The sequence below is a fragment of the Triturus cristatus genome, chromosome 5_1 (assembly GCF_964204655.1).
Source record: "Triturus cristatus chromosome 5_1, aTriCri1.1, whole genome shotgun sequence".
In the NCBI taxonomy this organism is placed as follows: domain Eukaryota; kingdom Metazoa; phylum Chordata; class Amphibia; order Caudata; family Salamandridae; genus Triturus; species Triturus cristatus.
Genome location: NC_140587.1, coordinates 896,595,508 through 896,620,522, shown reverse-complemented (window position 1 = coordinate 896,620,522; position 25,015 = coordinate 896,595,508). Strand labels below are relative to the sequence as shown.

General features: G+C 37.1%; 1 protein-coding gene across 1 annotated transcript in view; it reads right to left on the bottom strand.

Moving 5' to 3' along the window:
• LOC146831579 (1,25-dihydroxyvitamin D(3) 24-hydroxylase, mitochondrial-like) overlaps nucleotides 1-25,015 on the bottom strand; it is a 185,818-nt gene that overhangs the window by 22,473 nt on the left and 138,330 nt on the right. Inside the window, exon 12 of the mRNA XM_085603949.1 lies at nucleotides 119-316. Within this exon, the coding sequence (XP_085460075.1) occupies nucleotides 119-316 (198 nt within the window). The remainder of the gene's footprint in view (nucleotides 1-118; nucleotides 317-25,015) is intronic.

Below are 25,015 nucleotides of genomic sequence, written 5' to 3'. Positions count from 1 at the left end.
TTATTTAGCTTTGTGATTTGGACCCAAAATTTTGGAATGATTGACAGCTGACATCTTACCACTTACATAACTCTATTCAGACAAAACACATTTATAGATTCTTATATATAAAACTTACCCAGCACAGGGCCAATTGGAGCTGAAGTTCTGCTAAACGTCGCCCAATGCACATTCTTTTTCCAATACCAAAAGGTGTGTTTGCAAAGGGGTTTAACATTTGATGTTCCTTCATCCATCGTTCTGGTTTAAATTCTTTAGCATCAGAAAAATAATCTTCGTTCCAAGTCATTGCATGGAAATTTATCATTACAACTGTCTAAAATGAAGGAAAATAGGGACAGAAGTAAAAACACTGCGAGAAATTTAAGAAAAAATAAATCAATCACAATTTTGCTTCCCTTCGTCATATGAGGCACAGAATTAGTCAAACAATGTAAAGCATGAGATTGATTTTTCTATACATTTCCTAAATGGTTAACTAAAAAAAACACAGAAAGGCTTACTGAAGTCATAGAGAGATAGATGCATTTCTAACAGATCAATCATCCTTCAGACTTTAAGCGTAAAATCAAATATAATTAAATGTCAGGGAAACCGATATATGACATGAGACTAACATTTCTGAAGCATTGCACCTAAAATATAAGTCTAAGGTCATCATTATATGTACCCGGTAATTGTCCTGGTATCTCCCTCCCATCCCCAGGTACGATTAACTCGAGGGATTACAAATGAGACCCGAGTGAGACCCTAGTGTCCCCTTTGAAATGAGCAATTGCTAGAGATATTAGTAATTACTGGTGTAATTCTCCGGGTAGTTCCACATTTTGCCCATTATTTTCACCTGAAGGCTATTCTCATCTGAAGGATGTGGTTTCTGTCAGTGTTCAGAAGACTTCAAGTGAAACAAAACAGGTTCATGGTGTTTGTGTGGATGTTCCAAATTGCCTAGTAACTGGCAATACTGGCCCTATCGGAAATAAGGGGAACTTTGTGATGTTGTCTAATAGTAAGGGCCTGATAATCAGTGTGGGCAATGTGGGAGCAGGCGACATGCTATCACCCTGCTCCTGCACTGCCAAAACTCACTGCCGCCCATCCACCAGATTACAATTGGGCAGGTGGCGTAGAAATACAGTGGTGACAGCGGCGGTGCAGTTTAAAGGCTCATAATGAGACTGCTAGTGCACGTTCCTGCAAGGGAAAGAATGCACCATGTTGTGCATTCCTTCCTATGCAGTAACCAGGGGTGCCAAACTACAAGCGGGCACAACATATGCCCTTCCGTAGGACATCCAATCTTTCCTCTCCGGCAGAAGTTTCATGAAGAAAGAATCTCCATGAGACCACTGTCGGTGAGGAATGTCGTAATATGCTCGGCAGTGCCTCAGGGCACCACCAAATGTATAGTGGCCCTCAAAACGCTGCACCACCTCCAGGGATCTCTGATCCCTGTCTTTTGTGGCAGTGCAATGGTGATCCAACCACCCAACTTGAAATAGAGGTGGTCGAACCGCCGGTGTGACAGTGGCTGGACTGCCACCGCTGCACCCTCGTAAGTCTCGCAGTTCATGGACTGCCAGACACATAATCAGGCCCTTAATCTGTTCCTATATCTTGTGACTTTTCTAAGAGGAAATTTCACCACTCTATTCAAAGTTGTTCTCATCAGAATTTGGGATAACAGGCAAATATTGTTTTTTACAACTGAAAAGTTGGGCACATGCTCTCTAGTACAACCAGTTTGCCTCAGAGTCCAGAATTGTACCATCACTTGGGATGTGACCTAACTATGAAGTTGTAGCATTTCAAATTAATAAGTGATAGAATTAGAGAGCTGGCAGGGATGTGCATGCAATGTCAAGTATGAATTAACTCATATAAATTTGACCAAGAACGTTTAAAATCCTTTGGACTGAAATCAGACTGATGTTCATGCTGTGTTTTACATTGATATAGTGCTCATGTAGTTCTAGGGCCATCGAGAGAACTTTTTGGTCAAGCAAGGTATGAAAACAGGTATGTGAAATAGACTGATAGAACAGATTTCCCATTGATTTCAACCATTTTAATACAATCTGAGCCATTTTTCCAAACAATCATACGTTTATGTGTTTTTATACATGGGAAGGTGTGATTGGGTTCTAGAGCTGATGTCATTGTGTGGAAGAATATATAAACTCTACTTGAGTAATACATTGTTTGTGTGACTGTAAGTCTACTCATATGTTTTAAAATACAGAATTTATGTGCCAATACAAGCAAGCATTGCCAAAGCCCATAAGTCTTGCTCATGACACCTAAAGACTTTGCTGATGCTTGCTTTTTTCCCCAGATGACTACAATGCATGTATGTGCATTTGTCGGCATGCATGTGCATGTGCTGTGTATATCTTTTATGGTTTTGCTATTGTTTTTTAAAAAATCCTTTGCAGATGGTTGTTGAATGTTTTCATATTAATGAGATGGATTTCAGATGTCGGTAACATATTCATACATGACAATATGACTTAAAAGTGATGATCAATGTTTTCATCTTTGGATATTCATTCTTTACATAATAGATCTCTAGTTCAGTACTTTGTCTTCGTAGACTAATGGTGGTGTAATTGAATACTAACCGATTATTGGCATCCAAGAGTACAGTAACAAGTCTTCATTCAGTTTTGGGGAAAAAACATATACTCGCAGAGCCTGGTAGGTCCAACATGAAAATACTGAAGAGGTTCAGGGCTGTCCATGCTGGATCTACTGCTATTGCTGCATAAATTATGCAAAAGAGAAACAGGGAACTCTGAGTATTAGGTGGGGAGCAGTGTGTTTATATGGAATGCATCAACAACACCACTAACACTCTAAATATGCTCACTTCAAGTGATTTATGCAGCACTCTAAGCCTGTAAGGGCATGGTTTGATCTTAGTCTGGGTTCTCCCTTGTGTCTGAAATAAGTTGTGCTTCTCTGATGAGCTCTAACCATAAGTGAAATATATGTGTTATAGGCTGCTTTTTCTTATTCCAGGTTGGCTTGGATGGTAATTTATCAAGCCAAAGCTGCAATATGTGCCCGATATACATATTAATGTATTTATATAAGCAAGGATATATATATATATATATTCACTGAAAAAACCATAGGTTTCACACATGTTATAGTTAGCTGGACATTTTACTCGTAAAAAACCATTGAAATTGCCCCGTTATAGTTAGTTCAGCTAACTATAACTCGCGCGCCCGCAATGCACTGCTGATGACGTCACATATTACATCACTCATGACATGGTCAGTGACATCACTCATGACATCACTGATGACATCTCAAATGACATCACTGATGACCTCACTGATGACATCATCCAGTGAATGTGTGTTTTTCTGAAAATTAACTATGTTTTATATATGTATATCTCAAGGTCGATGGAAGAATAAATGGGTATATTACTGTCTAAATGGATGATTTCTTTTTGAAAAATTGATTGTGTAACTGACTGATTAAGTGTATCATAGTGAATACATGGCTTAGTGAGTAATGTTTAAATATGTAAATATCTGTATCAGTCTCTCACTTTGTGTATAAGTGGCTGCATGGGTTGGTGAGTAGCTACATGGGTGTCTATATAGGATATTAGTTGGTTTTTTGAGTATCAGTATGAGTGTCTGCATGGTTTGGTGGAGGGTAGTACGTAGTGCATAGGTGCATGAATGAGTGACTCACTGTTTGTATGTGTTGAACACAGCATGTGTGCAGGACTGTATGGGTGGATGAGTGTGTGTATGGGTGTGTTAGTGAGTGAATGACTGTCTCAATAGTGTCTTTATGATTAACTACATATGTTTTAAACTAGTATATGTGACTATTGGTGTATATAAGTGAGTATATGTGAGAGTGAGAGATTGAAAGAGTTCCTGTATGAATAAGTATGTGTTTCTATAAGTGATTGTTTAAAAGACTAAGTATGTGTAAGTTTCTGTAGAAGTAAGTGTGGTGGTGTGTGTTTAACTGTATATGCAAGTAAATGGATGTTTGATTCTTTATTAGCATGAGTGACTATGTGTGTGAGTAACTCTATGAATGAGTGGCATTGTGAAACAGGATGTATAGGTGTATGAGTACATATAATGAGTGAGTACATGTATGAGTGACTGTATAGGACTGTTGGTGAATGAGTGGATGTGTATGTGGATCTTAGAATTACTGAAGAGGTTGTTGTTACTGGTATTGGTATGTCAATTCGTTTGTAAATTTTAGTCTCTATTTTTGTATGTGTGTATCAAAGGTTATATTAGGGTGAGAGGAGGTCTGCCACTCTATCACAAGGATGATGTCATCAGTGAGGTCATCAGTGATGTCATTTGAGATGTCATCAGTGATGTCATGAGTGATGTCACTGACCATGTCATGAGTGATGTAATATGTGACGTCATCAGCAGTGCATTGCGGGCGCGCGAGTTATAGTTAGCTGAACTAACTATAACGGGGCAATTTCAATGGTTTTTTACGAGTAAAATGTCCAGCTAACTATAACATGTGTGAAACCTATGGTTTTTTCAGTGAATTTCTAAGGTTTTTTAAATGCTAATTCCTAACTATAACGTGTGTGAAACCCATGGTTTTTTCTGTGAATTTGCAAGGTTTTTCAAATGCTAATTCCTAACTATAACGTGTGTGAAACCCAAGGTTTTTTCAGTGAATTTGGAAGGTTTTTTAAATGCTAATTTTTTTTTTTTCTTCTATTTTTTCTAACATATTTGTATTTTAATTTTCTTACCTTTTATAAAGACTATGATTAAATTTTTATATTTCTTTAATATGTTTTTTTTAATATATTTTTTAAAATAAACATGTAAAATTTATTTGCAGTACTTTTTTTCTATTTTTTTTTATTTTTTTAGTACGCGTACCGTAAGCTTACGGTAAGCGTACGGTTTACGCAACGTCCGTAATTTTTCTACACTGCTTGCGTATAGTTACGCAATTTGCGTAGACGCGCGTACTCCGCGTGGGACGCGTACCCGTGTACGCTACACGCGCACGTTACGCGGAAGTGCCGGGGAGTGACTGTTATGCGCATGCGCGCAAGCGCGTGTCTTTTTTACGCGCATGCGCACTTTTGCCGTAAGCGTACCGTAAGCGTACCGTAAGCGTACGGTAGGTCATGTGATCATGAAATACAACTTTTGATTGGTTGAAACTACTTTCAGTTCTAGAACTCTCCTACACCACACCCATTCCCCTCATTTCTGCTTGTGATCCCTTGGGAGAAGGAGCTGGTTTGTCTTTGGGATACGATGGCAGCAGAGCCCTTCTGAGAGTGAGGCTAGCACTAGCAGCACTGTCTTGAGGCAGAGATCGAGGAAACAAAAGCCCTCTTATGTATGGGATTATTTTACTTTTCCTGAAGGCCAGCAAAAGGTGAATGCACCCTTAGTAACTTGCAGGCTGTGTCAGCGTGTACTTTCTAGAGGTAATCCTGACAGGAAGTATTCCTTTGGGAATCACACCATGAAGAGACACCTCCAGGATGTACACAGAAGGACACATGGTCATCTTTTTGGAGGTAACTCTTCAGAAAGACAAGCCAGTACATCCACAGCAGCTCAGCCTGGACCATCATCTGCAGGGCTGACTCCTTCTTCTGCAGGTCAGGTGAGCCCTTCATCTGTGGGGGGAGAATCTCCTTTTGCTGGCCCTCTGGAAATTAACCCTCGGTTTGCGAGGGTTGATATTCGATGTGCCTCGTGTCATGATCTAATTTGTCATATGGAGACCAGTGTTTCCCTAGTGGATAACAAAATAGATCAGCACACTTGTCACAGAGACTAATTTTCCCATGCTTTCTTTCCTCTGTCCCTGCATGAACACAACGGTTCTTTTAAGAGCCAACCTTATCTTTCATCTTTTTTTTACATATGTTTTTAAAAACTTTTTTTTATTTTTTTTTACCGTACGCGTACGGTGCGCGTACTTTTTTTTTATTTTTTTAAAAAAGCACTAAAAATCATTTATCACATTACAAGGTCCTTGAGAGACTACAATTATTATTATTGACTTACCATACTCACTCAAAAAAATATTTATTCATTTGTTTTTTTAAAAAATAGTTTTAAAAATGGTTCTAGTTTTCGAAAATTTTCTATATCTATCTGGAAAAAAAGAAAAAAGTATTAATATTTTTAAAACAATTTATAATATAGTACACATATTTACATTTTTTAAAAAAAAATATTTTTGCCTTATTTTAGCTGTTTTCAGAATATATTGCATTTCACTATAAATTGTGAAAGCAATTGCATTCATCATTTTACAGCGGGCAAAAAAAAATAACAATCACAAAGATTGTATTAAAAAAGCCCTGATTCTCTTTTTACTTAAACTTAACATTATAGAAATGCATAATATTCTAAAAAAATATCATCTAATACCAATACTTATTTCTTTAAAATACCGTATGATATGTTTGTTTCAGAAGTATAATCACAATATTATATCTCAAATAACTCCAAAATACATCTGATTCCATTTCCTTTAGACCAAATAGTAATTTAAAAAATTTTTTGGGAATAAATTTCCAACGGTAATCCAATAAAATTCTAAAGTTTAATTTGTCCAGATCTCACCGATTCTCTGTAACATTTTGGTTCTCGAAAATTTTTTGAATAATTTATTAAGTCCACAATAGAATTGGTTACTTTTCCGCATGTCCAAATAGTAATTTTTTAAATCATTTTTGAAAAAATTTCCAATGGCAGTCCAATAACATTCCAAAATTTAAATTGTGCAGATGTTACCGATAATCTCTAAATTATTGGTTTTTCAAAGTTTCATTAAAAATTAAAAAAGTCCAAATTACAATTGGTTATCTTTCCATTAGGCTAAATGATAATTTAAAAAATCTTTTTTCTACAAAATTGCAATGGTAATCCAGTAAAATGGTAAAAAATTTTTGTCGAGATCTTGCCAAATCTGTCTAAAATTTAGGTTTCCGGAAGATTAGATAGGAATTTGCTAAATCAAATGGCAAACGTTGTTTGAAAATCAATTGGGAATCATTACACAGTGTCCAGCCTTTTTCACATTTAAGATAAACTGTGTAATGTCCAGAAGTAACAGTAGGTCCATCATGGAAAATTATTGCAACAGTTACAAAAGTTTTTCCTGAAATTGATAATTGCTGTCCTGTAAACTTCTTTATTAAAGTATCCAATTTTGAACCATCAGCTCTACATCGTTGCATCATTAAAATTACATACTGTCCGTATTCCTTTAAAATTAATGTTGAAAACATGTCAGAATTACACTCACCACATTTCATGCTATGATTAGCATCTTTAACTAATTTAGCAAAAGTGACTGTTTTACTCTCTGGCAATGTTAAATAAATAAACCTTTCATTATCAACATTAGAGCCACATATATTATTACCAGAGCAATACGCAATAAATCTCTGCCTGTAATTCCTATTTGCACACAGAGTCATGTTTTCACATTAGTCATACAACGAAATTTCTTTGCCAATTTGAAAGCACACTTACTACTCTTTTTTTTGGCAAGTGATAATCACTTTTACAGACTGACACATTATGAATCCACTTTTCAGATTCTTAAAAAAGCACATGTCCAAACAGCTTTTTCAGACCAGCACCATGTGTAACCTGGGTGGCTGCCTACACTCCAGCAAGTGCAACCAGCCTTAGTGATGCTGAATGTATTTGCATTACAGACTGAAACCTGAAAACCCCACTCGCTTGTAAATACTGTGCATGATTATACATGGCAAGCACATGGGTGTGTGCTAAGAGTCTGCTTCTTCCCCCAAAAATTCGCTCCCCCTTTCCATCTAATGCAACTGTGAAATCACCAGAGCAATACGCAATAAATCTCTGCCTATAATTCCTCTCTGCACACAGAGTCATGTTTTCACATTAGTCCCAAAACGAAATTTCTTTGCCAATTTGAAAGCACACTTACTGCTCTTTTTTTTTCGGGGCAAGTGAAAATCACTTTTACAGACTGACACATTATGAAACCACTTTTTTTGATTTATTTAAATGCACATGTCCAAACTTCTTTTTCAGACCACCTCCATGTGTAACCTGGGTGGCTGCCTACACTCCAGCAAGGGCAACCAGCCTTAGTGATGCTGAATGTATTTGCATTACTGAGTCCAACCTCAAACCCTTAAACTATTCTTTTTTTTTCCAGTACACCTTAATTTATTGTGAAAACATACTCCATATTATTTTACATGTTCCTCACATTTAAATTTCTCCCAAAACAGAAAATGATAAACGCAACTACAACAAAAACAATTTCCATTTCTATTATTCATTTCTTAAGTTACCACATACATCCCCTCTCAAACTCTAAACTCACCTTTAAAATTAGTTAGTTGTGAAAGAAATGTGACACTCAAACAGCAGATTATCAGAGCCAGGATCTCTGTTGTGTTCACCTCTCTCCTCTCAGCAGAACCAGATAATGGCAAACTTTCCCTCTATTTTTCCACACATATACATGTAAGTTTCAAATCTCAGTGCTTCCCCCTTTTTTTCAAATGTGATCACACATTTCTATTGGTTGAAAACCAACCCTTTTCCAAAAGTACCCTTCCCCCAACTTGACTTCTGCCTAGTACCCTTCCCCCAACTTGACTTCTGCCTGCTACCATAGCAACAGCTCATGGAACACTGCTGTGTTGAGTTAGGTCAGAAGTTCGCCAAACAATGTTTCAATTCCACAGAGCAAGAGTGCTTGACTTTTCAAACCTAACAGCAAATCCATAGTACTGTTCTTTGGTTACACATTTTTTTGTACCAATACAAAACATGCTTCTATTAATTTACACATACAGCCTAGTTTTTATTCTAGAATGGTATGAAACAGCCAATCAGTTCTTTTTGTTTTGAAAAAAATATGTATGCCTCCATTTCCAAACTGTCTTTCTTTTCATATTGCCATTCTACTGAAAGACACCTCCTGAGTGCATCCAGTTCTCCTTTGAAGATGTTCACAGTGTGGATTGTAGGGCACAGCTTTGTCTTCTGGAGTGAAAAGTTTGCAGAGAAAACAGATATGGTGAGAGACCTTGCTTTGCCAAATGTAGACATTAAATGGATTGGTCAGAGAGGGTTAAAGTGGCACCAATTGATGCCATTGGTGAAATCCTTCATGCAAATCCAACACCCTGACCTCATAATAGTGCACTGTGGTGGCAATGACCTAGGCACTTTGACTGGGGTAGGTCTGGAAATGCTTATGAAGGACACCTTTGCAGAACTGTTTTCACTTTTCCCTAAAACTGCCTTTGTGTTTTCCAACATATGCCAAAGGCAAAAATGGAACTGGTCCAATCATTTCTGTCCACAGATTGACAAAGCAAGAAAGCACGTCAACAAATCTGTTTCTGCTTTCCTCCGTGACTATGGTATGGGTGCCATTTACCACAACAACTTGCGTTATGACATGCAAGACATTTATAGAGGAGATGGTGTGCACTTCAATGATGAAGGGAACAGAGTCTTCCTTTTGAACCTTAGACTCTGCATCGGTACTTACTTGTAGGTACCACTAAAAAAATGACTTCATAAACACAACGGCTCTTTTTAGAGCTCCCTAATATCTTAACTCTTAATTCTTCATTTCATTTATTCATTTTTATTTTTTCTTCCGTACGCTTACCGTAAGCTTACGGTACGCGTACCCCGTGATTTTTTTAAAAATCAATAAATGTTTTTTTTGTACTTTTCTGTCCTTCTTTGACCCCCTTACAAATGTTAGGGGGTCTGTAACTCTCCTCATTGCCCCCTTTTCTTGTTTTCACTCTTTTTTTTCAGAGTGAAATACACAAAATGGCGGCCGCCGCTTCCTGGTTTCGGCCGATTCGAATGTTTACTAAGATCTTAGGGCCAATCAGAATCTCGCTCGCGCACGCCATTTTTTCTTTCGTACGCTTACCGTAAGCTTACCGTACGCGTACCCCGTGATTTTTTTTAAAATCAATAAATGTTTTCTTTGTACTTTACAGTCCTTCTTTGACCCCCTCACAAATGTAAGGGGGTCTGTAACTCTCCTCTTTGCCCCCTTTTCTTGTTTTCACTCTTTTTTTCAGAGTGAAATACACAAAATGGCGGCCGCCGCTTCCTGGTTTCGGCCGATTCGAATGTTTACTAAGATCTAAGAGCCAATCAGAATCGCGCTGGCGCACGCCACCGTACGCTTACCGTAAGCGTACGGTAAGCGTACCGTAAGCGGGCTCAGATATATATATTGATTTAAAGGCTATTTTCTCAGAATCTACTGAACAGATTTACACCAAACCTACAAAAGGCACTTCCTTGACCTAGGGACTACCTCTCTGCCAAATTTCGAGTAATTCTGTTCAGCCGTTCGGGCTGTAGCTCGTTCTAAAGGTCCTATAGAAAAATGCATGGGAAAAACGCGTTTTGGGACCCCCCTTTTATCTCAGCCCCCGCTTGACGAATCCCCCCGAGACTTTCAGGGTAGGAGCGGAGCGTAGCACCCCACCTATTTTGAGAAATTTGCGAGGATTCGTCAACCGGCGCCAAAGTTATTCAAAATAGAATGTTGCGGATTTCCTATGGAAAAGGGGTCCTAACTATAACTACCTACTGGCGACCGCCAGTAGGTAATATATATATATATATATATATATATATATATATATATATATATTCACTTAAAAAACCATAGGTTTCACACATGTTATAGTTAGCTGGACATTTCACTCGTGAAAAACCATTGAAATTCCCCCGTTATAGTTAGTGCAGGCAACTATAACTCAGGCGACCGCAATCCTCTGCCGATGACGTCAGATATTACATCACTGTATTTAGACACTTATTTACCCATGTCTTCTTCCATTAATCTTTAGCTATATATATATTACAAATATTTATTTTTCTGAAAGACACATATGTCATCAGTGATGTAATATCTGACGTCATCAGCAGAGGATTGCGGTCGCGTGAGTTATAGTTGCCTGCACTAACTATAACGGGGGAATTTCAATGGTTTTTCACGAGTGAAATGTCCAGCTAACTATAACATGTGTGAAACCTATGGTTTTTTAGGTAAATTTGCAAGGTTTTTTAAATGCTAATTCCTAACTATAACGTGTGTGAAACCTATGGTTTTTTCAGTGAATTTGTACGTTTTTTTAAATGCTAAGTTATGGTTTTTTTTTTGGTTATTTTTAAAGGTTTTTCACCGTGCGCGCTTCGCACACCGCGCAACCACGTTACGCAGTTCGCGGAATTTTTCAGTTTTTACCGTACGCACACGCTACGCGTACTCCGCGATTTTTCGCAAAAAAATTAAAGGAAATTTTGGCCCTTGGGGGTCCTTCTGGGACCCCCTGACAAAGGTTAGGGGGTCAGGAACTGTCCACCATGCCCCCTTTTCACGTTCTCCACCTTTGTTTTTCCCCCCCTCAGACTGCGAGAGACAAAATGGCGGCCGACACTTCCTGGTTTTGACCGATTCGAATGTTTACTAAGATCTAACAACCAATCAGAATCGCGCTCGCGCACTGCAGCGTGCGCGTACGGTAAGATTTATCGTACGCGCACGGTGCGGGCTTATAGATATATATATTGATTTAAATGCTATTTTCTCAGGAAATACTGAACAGATTTACACCAGACCTGCAAAAGGCACATCCCTGACCTGAGGACTACCTCTCAGCCAAATTTCAAGTAATTCTGTTCAGCTGTTCGGCCTGTAGCTTGGACTAAAGGTCCTATGGAAAAATGCATGGGGAAAACGCGTTTTGGGACCCCCCCTTTTTCTCAGCCCCCGCTTGACGAATCCCCCCGAGACTTTCAGGGAAGGAGCGAAGCGGAGCGTCCCACCTATTTTGAAAATTTCACGAGGATTCGTCAATCAGCGCCAAAGTTATTCCAAATAGAATGTTGCGGATTTAATATGGAAACACGGTCCTAACTATAACTATCTACTGGCGACCGCCAGTAGATAATATATATATATATATATATATTCATATTTAAAAAAAAAGGAAAAAAAAAACCAATATGTTATACTAATAAATCTTACCTGTTTATTTTATGAAAATGGTAAAAAAAAAACATATTGTAGAATTTTTAAAATTTAACCATAGTCTTTAAAAAAGGATAGAAAATTATAATAAAAATATGTTAAAAAAAAATGAAATAAAAAATTAGCAATTAAAAAACCTTGCAAATTCACTTAAAAAACCATGGGATTCACACACGTTATAGTTAGGAATTAGCATTTAAAAAACCTTGCAAATTCACTGAAAAAACCATGGGTTTCACACACGTTATAGTTAGGAATTAGCATTTAAAAAACCTTGCAAATTCAGTGAAAAAACCATAGGTTTCACACATGTTATAGTTAGCTGGACATTTTACTGATAAAAAACCAATGAAATTCCCCCGTTATAGTTAGTGCAGGCAACTATAACTCACGCGACCGCAATCCTCTGCTGATGACATATGTGTCTTTATGAAAAAAAAATATTTGTAATATATGTATAGCTAAAAATTTATGGAAGAAGACATAGGTAAATAAGTGTCTAAATACAGTATTAGCATCAGCAGAGGATTGCGGTCGCGTGAGTTATAGTTGCCTGCACTAACTATAACGGGGGAATGTCATTGGTTTTTTATCAGTAAAATGTCCAGCTAACTATAACATGTGTGAAACCTATGGTTTTTTCACTGAATTTGCAAGGTTTTTTAAATGCTAATTCCTAACTATAACGTGTGTGAAACCTATTTCAGTGAATTTGTACGTTTTTTTAAATGCTAAGTTACTTTACGCCATTCGTGGCGTGCGCGTCCACTTAACGCAGTTCGTTCCGTGCGCGCACGGTGCGCTTCGCGCACCGCGCGCCCACTTTACGCAGTTAGTGCCGTGCACGCACGGTGGGCACGCGGTGCGCTACGCGCACCGTGTGCCCACGTTACGCTAGATGGGCCATATGGGCCATATGATGCGCTTCGATGCACTTCGTTGTGAAAGGTTATATTTCAATTTTTCACTTCGTTAATAAGCCCTACAGAAAAGGTGCCCTTCGTGCACCATTTGCACATGGGGTGGGGACTGTATGGATGTTTTTTTTTTTTTAAATAATTTTTACCGTAGGCGTACGGTAAGCGCAATCGCCGAAATTACCGACAAAATAAAAATTCCGTTTTTGGCCTTAGGGGATCTTTGGGAACTCCCTCAACATGGCTAGGTGCTTAGGAGCTGTCTAAACAGCCCCTTTACATGTTTTTGCCCTTTGTTTTTAAACCCCCTCTCAGAGTGCGAGAGAGAAAATGGCGGCCGCCACTTCCTGGTTTCGACCGATTCGAATGTTTACTAAGATCTAACAGCCAATCAGATTCGCGCTCGCGCACGTCACCGTACGCGTACGGTAAGCTTACCGTAAGCGCACCGTAAGCTGGCTCAGATATATATATTGATTTAAAGGCTATTTTCTCAGGAACTACTGAACAGATTTACACCAGACCTACAAAAGGCACTTCCTTGACCTGAGGACTACCTCTCTGCCAAATTTCAAGTAACTCTGTTCAGCCGTTCGGGCGGTAGCTGTGTCTAAAGGTCCTATGGAAAAATGCATGGGAAAAACGCGTTTTGGGACCCCCTTTTTTCTCAGCCCCCGCTTGAGGAATCCCCCCGAGACTTTCAGGGTAGGAGCGGAGCGTAGCGCCCCATTAGTTTTGAAAATTTCGCGAGGATTCATCGACCGGCGCCAAAGTTATTCCAAATAGAATGTTGCGGTTTTCCTATGGAAACAGGGTCCTAACTATAACTACCTACTGGCGACCGCCAGTAGGTAATATACATATATATATATATAAGTTAGTTGGAGATGCTCATGTTGGGAAAAAGAGAAAGTCTTCTGGTAAGCAGACAAAAGATTTTTTAAGCAATATCTTCAAAAAAAGGAAAAATGTACAAAATGTCTGTACTGGAAAGAATGTTTTAAATAGAAAACAACAGGAAAAAATTGAGAATTTAGTTAATGCAAATATACCTTCTGCAACAATAAAGATTAACTTAAACAGAAAAACAGCGTTTAAAGAGATACGTAGAAAAATGTTTCAGAGAAGAGTTATGTCCAATTTGATAAAGGATGTGAAGAAATATAAGCAAAAGGCAAAATATTACAAGAGAAAAAAAGAAATTGAAGCCATTGCAGCAAAGGCATTAGAATTAAAAAGGAAACTATTCATTTTAATTTTGAATAGGATGAGTACATTAGATAAAATGGTTAATGTACTGAAATCACAAAGCAAAAGGAAAAGAGTAGTGAACAGAACAAACTTTTGTAAAGTGTTTTTAGGAAAATGGATGCATAGTTCAAGTAGTGAACCTTTTTTTAATGAAGAGAGCTATTTTCAAAGTAATAGTTTGCTGCATGCAGTTGACACCAGAGGTCGTGCTTATGAAGTGAAAAATGGTTGCATAATGGAGAAGGAGATAATGGTTCCAAGAGATGAGGTACAAGTGATGGCGGATGAGGCTATGGGGAGACGTCCTAAAGCCCCAGTGTACACTTGGAATTGTAGTAGTATTTGCACTGTGCGTCAGGAATCTATTGATAAATTTCGTGAGTTTCTAAGAGAATATAGTAAAAAAAAGTGTAAAACAGAAGATTAAGGTGCTTCAAAGTCTAGATCCATGCAGAGTGAGAGAGAATACTGGTTTGCAGGGTCATTCTCTGGCTTGTCTATCTAGAAAAGTGTGTAATAGTGTTTTCCATCATTTTAGGATGCTGGCTGTTCATCATACTGAAATGAGAAAGTTTGTGAGACGGTTGTATTTTGCTAAAAGTCCAGCAATAAAGTTAGATGAATTGAATAGGGCTCTGTTCCGTGGATCGGTATCAGATGTAGAGAAGGTTGTTGATGAAATTCAGTTTTGTTACTTTGGTCCTGAACAAAACAGTGCAGAAAAGGACACAGTAAATGAGGAAGAAGTGGAAGAGAATGTAGAACCCTCTGTAAGTAAGACATTTAATGATCACATAACAAAATTTGCAATAATCTCTAATGAAAGACCAAATATTACTTGTATTTGTTGCCGCAGAACTCATTATAGAAAACAAACTAGGAATGTTGATCTCTACAGAAAGAGTAAAAATGAAGATAATTATAAGTGGAAGGATTTTGCCACATATATATTTCTAGAAAATTGTTTTGAATTGGGTGAAGATCAGCGTATTTGTAAATACTGTTACAACAAGTTAGAGGAAAATAGAATGCCGACCAGAGCTGTACATAATAATTTAGAATTGGATGCTATTCCTGCTGAACTTTGTGAATTAAATACATATGAGTCTATACTTATTCAATGTGTTCATCCGTTCCAGACCATAGTACGTATGGAGCCCAAAACTGGTAAATTACCTCCTTCAGATTTACTGAGAGGTTTAAAAGGTAGAGTGGTGTATTTGCCCTTGGATTTGAAAAAAAATATGGAAACTATTGATGCGGATACTTTGGAAACTGAACCATTAGTTATTCTGGTTAATGGTGTACCTACAAAGAATAAGAAGATTTGGCAGGAGCTGGTAGATGTACGGAAAGTACAAAGAGCAAATTTGTATTTGAAAAGGAATAACAAATGGTATGAAACAATTAATATAGAAGAAGAAGAAGAAGATTTACAAGAAGACACAGAAACACCAACTGGACAAATTGAAAAAGTGGACAAGTCAAAGGAAGAAGAAATTTATGAACATTTTAGCATACATCCTCTTCATTCAAAAGAAGTTATGGGAGACAATATTGATCTGTTTCAGATGAAGAAGGCAAAAGGAACTCCCGTGAGTGTATGGGAGGAGAGCTTGGAAGCTCGATGTTTTCCCCAGCTGTTTCCTACAGGAAAAGGAGGACGATACGATGAACGTCCAGAACAGATTCCAGCTTCTGAGTATCGGACTACAAGACTATATGCAGAAGATCCCAGATTTCGACAAAGTATTCCTTATTTGTTCCATCTTTTATTTGAAAGCGACTTGTCTGCACTATCTTATGCAGTAAATCACATTTTAAAAAGTGGAGTACATTTACAAAATGTGTCTGCTAAGGATTTTATGGAGAAAGTGCAGCACCGAGATGATCATTTGGAAACACAACTGATCAATCTGATGGCTTGTCAGCGTGGGACAAATGAATATTGGTACCGACGCCATGGTGAATTAAAATGCATGTTACGAAATTTAGGAACACCAACATGGTTCCTTACCCTAAGCTGTGCTGAGTACGCTTGGGATGATTTACTGGATTTTCTACGAGAGGCAAATTCAAACATTAAAAACATCGAATACAAGACAGCAGGAGAACTGTGCTCATTGGATCCGGTTAATGTTTGCAGATATTTCAATCATAGATTTGAGGCTATGATGTCCCTTATCTGCAATAAAAAAAATCCACCTCTAGGAGAAGTAGTGGATTTCTTTTGGAGAAAAGAGTACCAGGCAAGAGGTGCTCCTCATATTCATATGCTGTTGTGGATCAAGGATGCCCCAAAGTTTGGAACAGATACTGATGAAGCAGTGTTATCTTACATTGAAGAATATGCAACATGTGCTATACCAAAAAGCACAGAAGAGAAAAAGTTAAAGAAGCAAGTTTTACGTTTCCAAAGTCATCGGTGTGGAAAATACTGTCGACGGAAATACAAGAGCAAAGATAAATACTACACTAAATGTCGATTTGGATTTCCTAGACCTGTTCTTTCAAATGGAAGAGTAAACAGTTTTATGTCATCTGTGAGACATACTATCACAAGAAAATCACCTAAGAATACCTACAACCTAAAAAGAAAAGAAGAATCAAAAAATATAAATGACTACAACCCAGTCATTTTATCCATGTGGAATGCTAACATGGATATACAGTATGTAGCTGACAATTCCATTGCTGTTGCTCGATATTTAACGTCTTACATTACTAAATCTGAGAAAACGGAATTGAAGGAAATGTGGGAAGAGATTTCTCACGAGAAGACTGTCAGTAAGAAGCTGTACAGTTTCAGTTTAAAGATGTTATCGCATCGAGAAATTGGATCCTACGAATGTTCAGATAGGTTATCTTCTGCAAGTCTCTACTCGAAATCAAGAAGAATAATTTGGGCAAGTTTAGGCCTTGCAGCAATGAGAAATCGGGTACTGAAATCTGTTGGAGAAATTGAATATTTGGCCGAGAATGACCCAGAAAGTACAGATATTTTGAAATCAAACATGTTGGACACATATTATCCCAAGAGAAGTCAACATCTGGAGAACATGTGTCTCTATGAAGTGCTGCAGAACTACATTTATTCACGGAAAGCCGCAGAAGACATCAAAAATGGAAAATATAAAGTCATTGGTGAGGAAGGATGTTTGGTGAAGCAAACAAAAGGAAGTTTGATAAATCACCGGAAGCTGAGTTGCGACACTACTGACAAAAAGGAATTTTACTACTTGGCTCTTTTACAGCTGTTTAAACCATGGCGTACAGAGGATGAACTACTGGGAGAATTTCAAAGCTATGAAGATTCATTTAATGCTTGCAAAGACAGCATACAATGCAATACATTCACAACTTATCTGCAAATGTTAAATGAAGAAATTGAACAGGAAACTACAATTGCAGCAGAAGTAGCTAGAGACAGTTCTCAGGACAGCCAAAGTTCAGGAACACACAGTCAAGATCCCCTAGGACAACCAATCGTTGAAAATGAAGCATCAATAGCCATGAATGAAGTGGAAACGGCTATGAATCAAGCTCAAGAAGAATTTATAGACTTACAAAATTTGGAAAGACAACTGAACGAAGAGCAGCAACAAATTTATGAAGAGATCAGAAACAAAATTGATCACGGATTTCTACATGAAAAAAAAGAGTGCTCATGCACATCATTTTATCCAATCAGGATGTATGTAAGCGGACAAGCTGGAACTGGAAAAAGTTTCCTAATAAAAGTCATCAGAAGCTACCTACAGCAAAAAACGGATTCTACTTTGTCTTGTGTGGTTACTGCTCCAACTGGGTTAGCAGCATATAACATAAAAGGAATCACCTTACATCGTTTGCTAATGTTACCAGTGGAGCATGAGAACAAAATACAATACAACAAGCTAACTGGAGAAGCATGCTTGCAAGTTTCAAGAGTATTGAAGAAGATGCAAGTTCTCATTATTGATGAGGTGAGCATGGTATCAAACTTAATGCTTGCCTTTGTGCATTTAAGAATGCAGCAAATTCTAAGGACAGACTATGACGTGTTATTTGGTGGAAAACATGTCATAGTATTTGGGGATCTTCTACAGCTTACTCCAGTTAAAGGACAACCAGTGTTTAATACTGTGACACATGAAGACACAAAGAAGTCATTGGGAAGCATTGGTAATGCAAATATTTGGTCCTTCTTTGAGTACAAGGAACTTACTACTAATATGAGGCAAGCAAACGATGAAGAATATGGAAGCATTCTGAAAGATATCAGGATTGGACTACTCACAGAAGTTGGCAAAAAAGCATTACAGAGTCGGCTGCTACATAATTTATTTCCAAAAGAAGAAATAGTTGCAGAGAAGATATACAAGAACATTGCAGAAAAGAAAAGTGTCATCTGCTTAATGCCAACTCTACGTGAATGCTCAATATTCAATGAGGAGCTTTTAAAATTGGAAAAGGAAGATATCAGGAAATTGGAAGCAGTGGACAAAATTGAAGATGGAAGAATTACTATCACATTAACAGGCACACTGAAAAATAAATTGGATTCACTAGAGAAGAACATTTCCAAAACAGCTGGATTAGAAAAAAATCTATATGTTTGCATGAACTGTAGAGTATTTTTAAGGAGAAATTTGGATGTTGAAAAGGGTTTAGTTAATGGAGCTATGGGAAGAGTTGTGGGTTTTATTAATTATCAGAAAAAAGATGGAATTGAATGTTTAAAAATAAAATTTGATCAGATAGAAGAAGTCAAAGATATTTGTCGTTGTTCAGTTCGTTTCATGCTTGTGAAAGACTTATATGTACGTAGGAAGCAGTTTCCGTTTTCTCTAGCATATGCTGTAACTATTCACAAGTCTCAAGGATTGACTGTAGATTGTGCTTTTGTGAACATTGGTTCAACTGTGTTCAAAGAAGATATGGCTTATGTAGCTTTGTCACGAGTGAAAACATTATCTGGTTTATTCATGATAGACTTTGATGACTCAAAAGTTAGTGCTGATACAAATTGTGTAAAGGAGTATAATAGATTAAGAAGAAGCTATGCTCCTCATTTAGGTCAGTATCCTGTGTTGGAGAAACGTGTAGTTTCTCGTAAAAGGAGAAATGAGAATATCTGTAATGAAGATGTAGAGAGGAGGAAAAAAAAGAGGAGTGATGTAATTGCAAGCAAAAAGAAAAAGGAAAATGAAGAACAGGTTGTAGGATGTCATTTTGAAAATAGCTCTGGTGTCAACTGCTACGCTAATGTAGTGCTGAATGTTGCTTTTTATCTGGAAAGTGTGCAAGAGCAGAAAATAGTAAATCAGGGAAAAAGATTCTGTTCTGAGTTGAGTCTCCTTTTTCAAAAGCTGAGTAATGATAAAACTCAAATAGAAAGTGCTACTGAAATTAGAAAACTTTTAGATGTATATTCAGGATGAACACAGTTTTCTCAAAATGTACAGCAAGACGCACAGGAATTCTTGATGTTTTTTCTTCAGGTACTGGAAGAAGAAGGGGTTCCCATTGAAAATTTGTTTGGTCTCTCTTATAAATGGGAACATAGTTGTGAAAACTGTTACAATATATGTGGCTCTAATGTTGATTCTGAAAGGTTTATTTATTTAACATTGCCAGAAAGTAAAACAGTCACTTTTGCTAAATTAGTTAAAGATGCTAATCATAGCATGGAATGCAGTGAGTGTAAATCTGAAATGTTTTCAACGTTAATTTTAAAGGAATACAGACAATATGTAATTTTAATGATGCAACGATGTAAAGCTGATGGTTCAAAATTAGATACTTTAATAAAGAAGTTTACAGGACAGCAATTATCAATTTCAGGAAAAACTTTTGTAACAGTTGCAATAATTTTCCATGAAGGACCTACTGTTACTTCTGGACATTACACAGTTTATCTTAAATGTGAAAAAGGCTGGACACTGTGTAATGATTCCCAATTGATTTTCAAGCAACGTTTGCCTTTTGATTTAGCAAATTCCTATCTAATCTTCCTGAAACCAACATTTTAGAGAGAATTGGCAACATCTGTACAAAACAATTTTACCATTTTATTGGATTACCATTGGAATTTTCTTAAAAAATGATTTTACAAATTATCATTTGGCCTAATGGAAAGGTAACCAATTGTAATGTGGACTTTTTAAATTTTTTATGAAACTTTGAAAAACCAAAAATTTAGACAAAATCGGTAACATCTGCACAATTTTAAATTTTGGAATGTTATTGGATTGCCATTGGAAATGTATTCAAAAAAGATTTTTAAAATTACTATTTGGCCATGAGGAAAGGTAAACAATTCTATTGTGGACTTATTTAATTATTATTTAATCTTTCGGAAACCAAAATGTTACAGACAATCGGTGAGATCTGTACAATTTAAACTTTAGATTTTTATTGGATTACCATTGGAAATTTAATCAAAAAAGAAATTTAAAATTACTATTTGGCCTAAAGGAAATGGAACCAGATGTATTGTGGAGTTATTTGAGATATAATTTTGTGATTATACTTCTGAAACAAAAATGTCAGACGGTATTTTAAAGAAATAAGTATTGATATTAGATGATATTTTTTTAGAATATTATGCATTTCTATAATGTTATGTTTATGCAAAAAGAGATTGTGGGCTTTTTTAAAACAATCTTTGAGATTGTTAATTTTTTTTTTGCCCGCTGTTAAATGATGAATGCAATTGCTTTCACAATTTATAGTGAAATGCAATATATTCTGAAAACAGCAAAAAAAAGGCAAAAGATTTTTGGGGAAAATATGTAAATATGTGTACTGTATTATAAAATGTTTTATTAAATATTAATACTTTTTTCTTTTTTTTCAGATTGAGATAGAAAATTTTCGAAAACTAGAACCATTTTTAAAGCAATTTAAATTAAATTTAAATTAATAAATAATTTTTTGAGTGGGTATGGTAAGTCAAAAATTTCATGGTCCCTTTTTTCCACTTCTCCACAATCACATTTTCAGTTTTTCATTGTAGTCTCTCAAGGACCTTGTAATGTGATAATTGATTTTTAGTGTTTTAAAAAAAAAAAAAAAAAAATTACGCGTACCGTACGCGTACGGTAAATATAAATAAAAAAAGTTTTAAAAAATATATAAAAAAAAGTTAAAAGGTAAGGTTGGCTCTTAAAAGAGCCGTTGTGTTCATGCAGGGACAGAGGAAAGAAAGAGTGGGAATATTAGTCTCTATGACAAATGTGCTGATCTATTAAATTGTTCACTAGGGCAACACTGGTCTCCCTATGAGCAATTAGATCATGACAAGTGGCGCACCGAACTAAAACCCTCGAAAACCGATGGTTGATTTCCAGAGGACGAGAAAAAGGAGATGCTCCCCCCACAGATGAAGGGCTCAGCTGATCTGCCGAAGATGGACTCGGCACTGCAGATGATGGACCAGGCTGAGCTGCTGTGGATGTGCTTGGTTGACTTACTGAAGGGTTACCTTCAGTATGTCGAGCAAATGTCCTACCGTGTATATCTTGAAGGTGTCTCAACATGGTGTGATTCCCGAAGGAATACTTCTTGTTGGGATTCCCTCTTGAAAGTACACGGCCACAAAGCTTACAAGTCACTAAGGGTGCATTTACCTTTTTCTTGCCCTCTGGAAAAGAAAAATACTCCCATATGAAAGAGCTCTTTTGTTTCCTCCTTCTCTGCCTCAAGGTAGTGCTGCTAGCCTCACTCTCAGAAGAGTTTTGCTGTTCTGCCATCGTATCACAAAGACAACTCAGCTCCTTCTCCTAAGGGATCACAAGCAGAAATGAGGGGAATGGGTGTGGTGTAGGAGAGTTCTAGAACTGAAAGTAGTTTCAACCAATCAAAAGTTGTGTTTCATGATCACATGACCCACCGTCCGCGTACGTTACGCTTACGGTGCGCTTACAGTAAAAGTACGCATGCGCGTAAAAAAGACACGTGCTCGCGCGCATGCGCAAAACAGGCACGCCCCTTCACTTCCGCGTAACAAGCGCGTGCAGCGTACGCGTTACGCGCTACGCGCGCGTGACGTACGTCTACGCAAATTGCGTAAATGAACGCAAACAGCGTAGAAATCTAACGTAATGAAAGCAAGACGTGCGCTTACCGTACGCGCACGTTAAAAAATTTTTTTTTTTAAAAAAGGAAAAAAAAAACCAATATGTTATACTAATAAATCTTACCTGTTTATTTTATGAAAATGGTAAAAAAAAAACATATTGTAGAATTTTTAAAATTTAACCATAGTCTTTAAAAAAGGATAGAAAATTATAATAAAAATATGTTAAAAAAAAATGAAATAAAAAATTAGCAATTAAAAAACCTTGCAAATTCACTTAAAAAACCATGGGATTCACACACGTTATAGTTAGGAATTAGCATTTAAAAAACCTTGCAAATTCACTGAAAAAACCATGGGTTTCACACACGTTATAGTTAGGAATTAGCATTTAAAAAACCTTAGAAATTTAATGAAAAAACCAAAGGTTTCACACATGTTATAGTTAGCTGGACATTTCACTCGTAAAAAACCAATGAAATTTCCCCGTTATAGTTAGTTCAGCTAACTATATCTCGCGCGCCCGCAATGCACTGCTGATGACGTCACATATTACATCACTCATGACATGGTCACTGACATCACTCATGACATCACTGATGACATCTCAAATGACATCACTGATGACATCACTGATGACATCATCCTTGTGATAGAGTGGCAGACCTCCTCTTCCCCTAATATAACCTTTGATACACACATTCAAAAATAGAGACTAAAATTTTCAAAACAATGGACATACCAATACCAGTTACAAGAACCTCTTAAGTAATTCTAAGAACCACATACACATCCACTCATTCACCAACAGTCCTATACAGTCACTCATACATGCACTCACTCCTCATATGTACTCATACACCTATACATCCTGTTACACAATGCCACTCATCCATAGAGTTACTCACACATACTCACTCATGCTAATAAAGAAACAAACATACATTTATTAGCTTATACAGTTATACACACACCACCACACTTACTTCTACGGAAACTTACACATACTTAGTCTTATAAACAATCACTTATAGAAACACATACTTATTCATACAGGAACTCTTACAAACTCTCACTCTCACATATACTCACTTATATACACCAATAGTCACATATACTAGTTTAATAGATATGTAGGTACTCATAAAGACACTATTGAGACAGTCATTCACTCACTAACACACCCATACACACACTCATCCACCCATACAGTCCTGCACACATGCTGTCTTCAACACATACAAAGAGTGAATCACTCATTCATGCACCAATGCACTACATAATACCCCCCACTGAACCATACAGACACTCAGACTGATACTCAAAAAACCAACTAATAACCTATATAGACACCCATGTAGCTACTCACCAACCCATGCAGCCACTTATACACAAAGTGAGAGACTGATACAGATATTTTCATATTTAAACATTACTCAGTAAGCCATGTATTCACTATGATACACTTAATCAGTCAGTTACACAAAATTTGTTTCCAAAAAAAGCATTCATTTAAACAATTATATACCCATTTATTCTTCCATTGACCTTGAGATATACATAAATATAAAACATATTTAATTTTCAGAAAAACACACATTCACTGGATGATGTCATCAGTGATGTCATCAGTGATGTCATTTGAGATGTCATCAGTGATGTCATGAGTGATGTCAGTGACCATGTCATGAGTGATGTAATATGTGACGTCATCAGCAGTGCATTGCGGGCGCGCGAGTTATAGTTAGCTGAACTAACGGGGAAATTTCATTGGTTTTTTACGAGTGAAATGTCCAGCTAACTATAACATGTGTGAAACCTTTGGTTTTTTCATTGAATTTCTAAGGTTTTTTAAATGCTAATTCCTAACTATAACGTGTGTGAAACCCATGGTTTTTTCAGTGAATTTGCAAGGTTTTTTAAATGCTAATTCCTAACTATAACGTGTGTGAAACCCATGGTTTTTTCAGTGAATATATATATATATAGGTAGTTATAGTTAGGGCCTATTTTCCATAGGAAATCCGCTACATTCTATTTGAAATAACGTTGGCGCCGATTGAGGAATCTTCGCGAAATTTACCAAACTTTTGGCCTGCGCCGGTCCGCTCCTATCCTGAAAATGTCACAGTGGAGCGGGGGCCGAGAAAAAAGGGGGCCCCAAAACGCGTTTTACCCATGCATTTTCCCATAGGACCTGTTGACGCAGATTCAGCCCGAACTGCTGAACGGAATTACACCACATTTGGCAAAGAGGTAGTCCTCAGTTCAGACTCGTGCCTTTTGCTTAAATGGTGTGAATCCGTTCAGTAGTTCCTCATCTCATCGTGAGATCTGATTGACTGTCAGTACTTCATCCAAGAAGTGTTGGCAGCCATCTTGGGACCAATATACATGATTTGAACCTCATTAAAAAGCATTGCAGTTAATAGAAGGTTTTAAGACTTTAGTTACATTATAAATCATTTGTTGATGGTACCATACTCATTTTAGGAATTGTGGTGTGTTCTAAGGTGATTTTACCATGTGAAAAAGCCTTCTGCAGTGATATCATGAATCATGTTTGAGAGAAAACTATTTTCTCATGCTTTTCCCACAGAGGTTTGGAAGGTGATCTATAAGCTAAACTGAGAGCATCTTTTCTAAATTCACATTATCTTTCTCAGTCATGTGAGAATGAAGTCTGACATTCTCAGTAAAACATGTACAT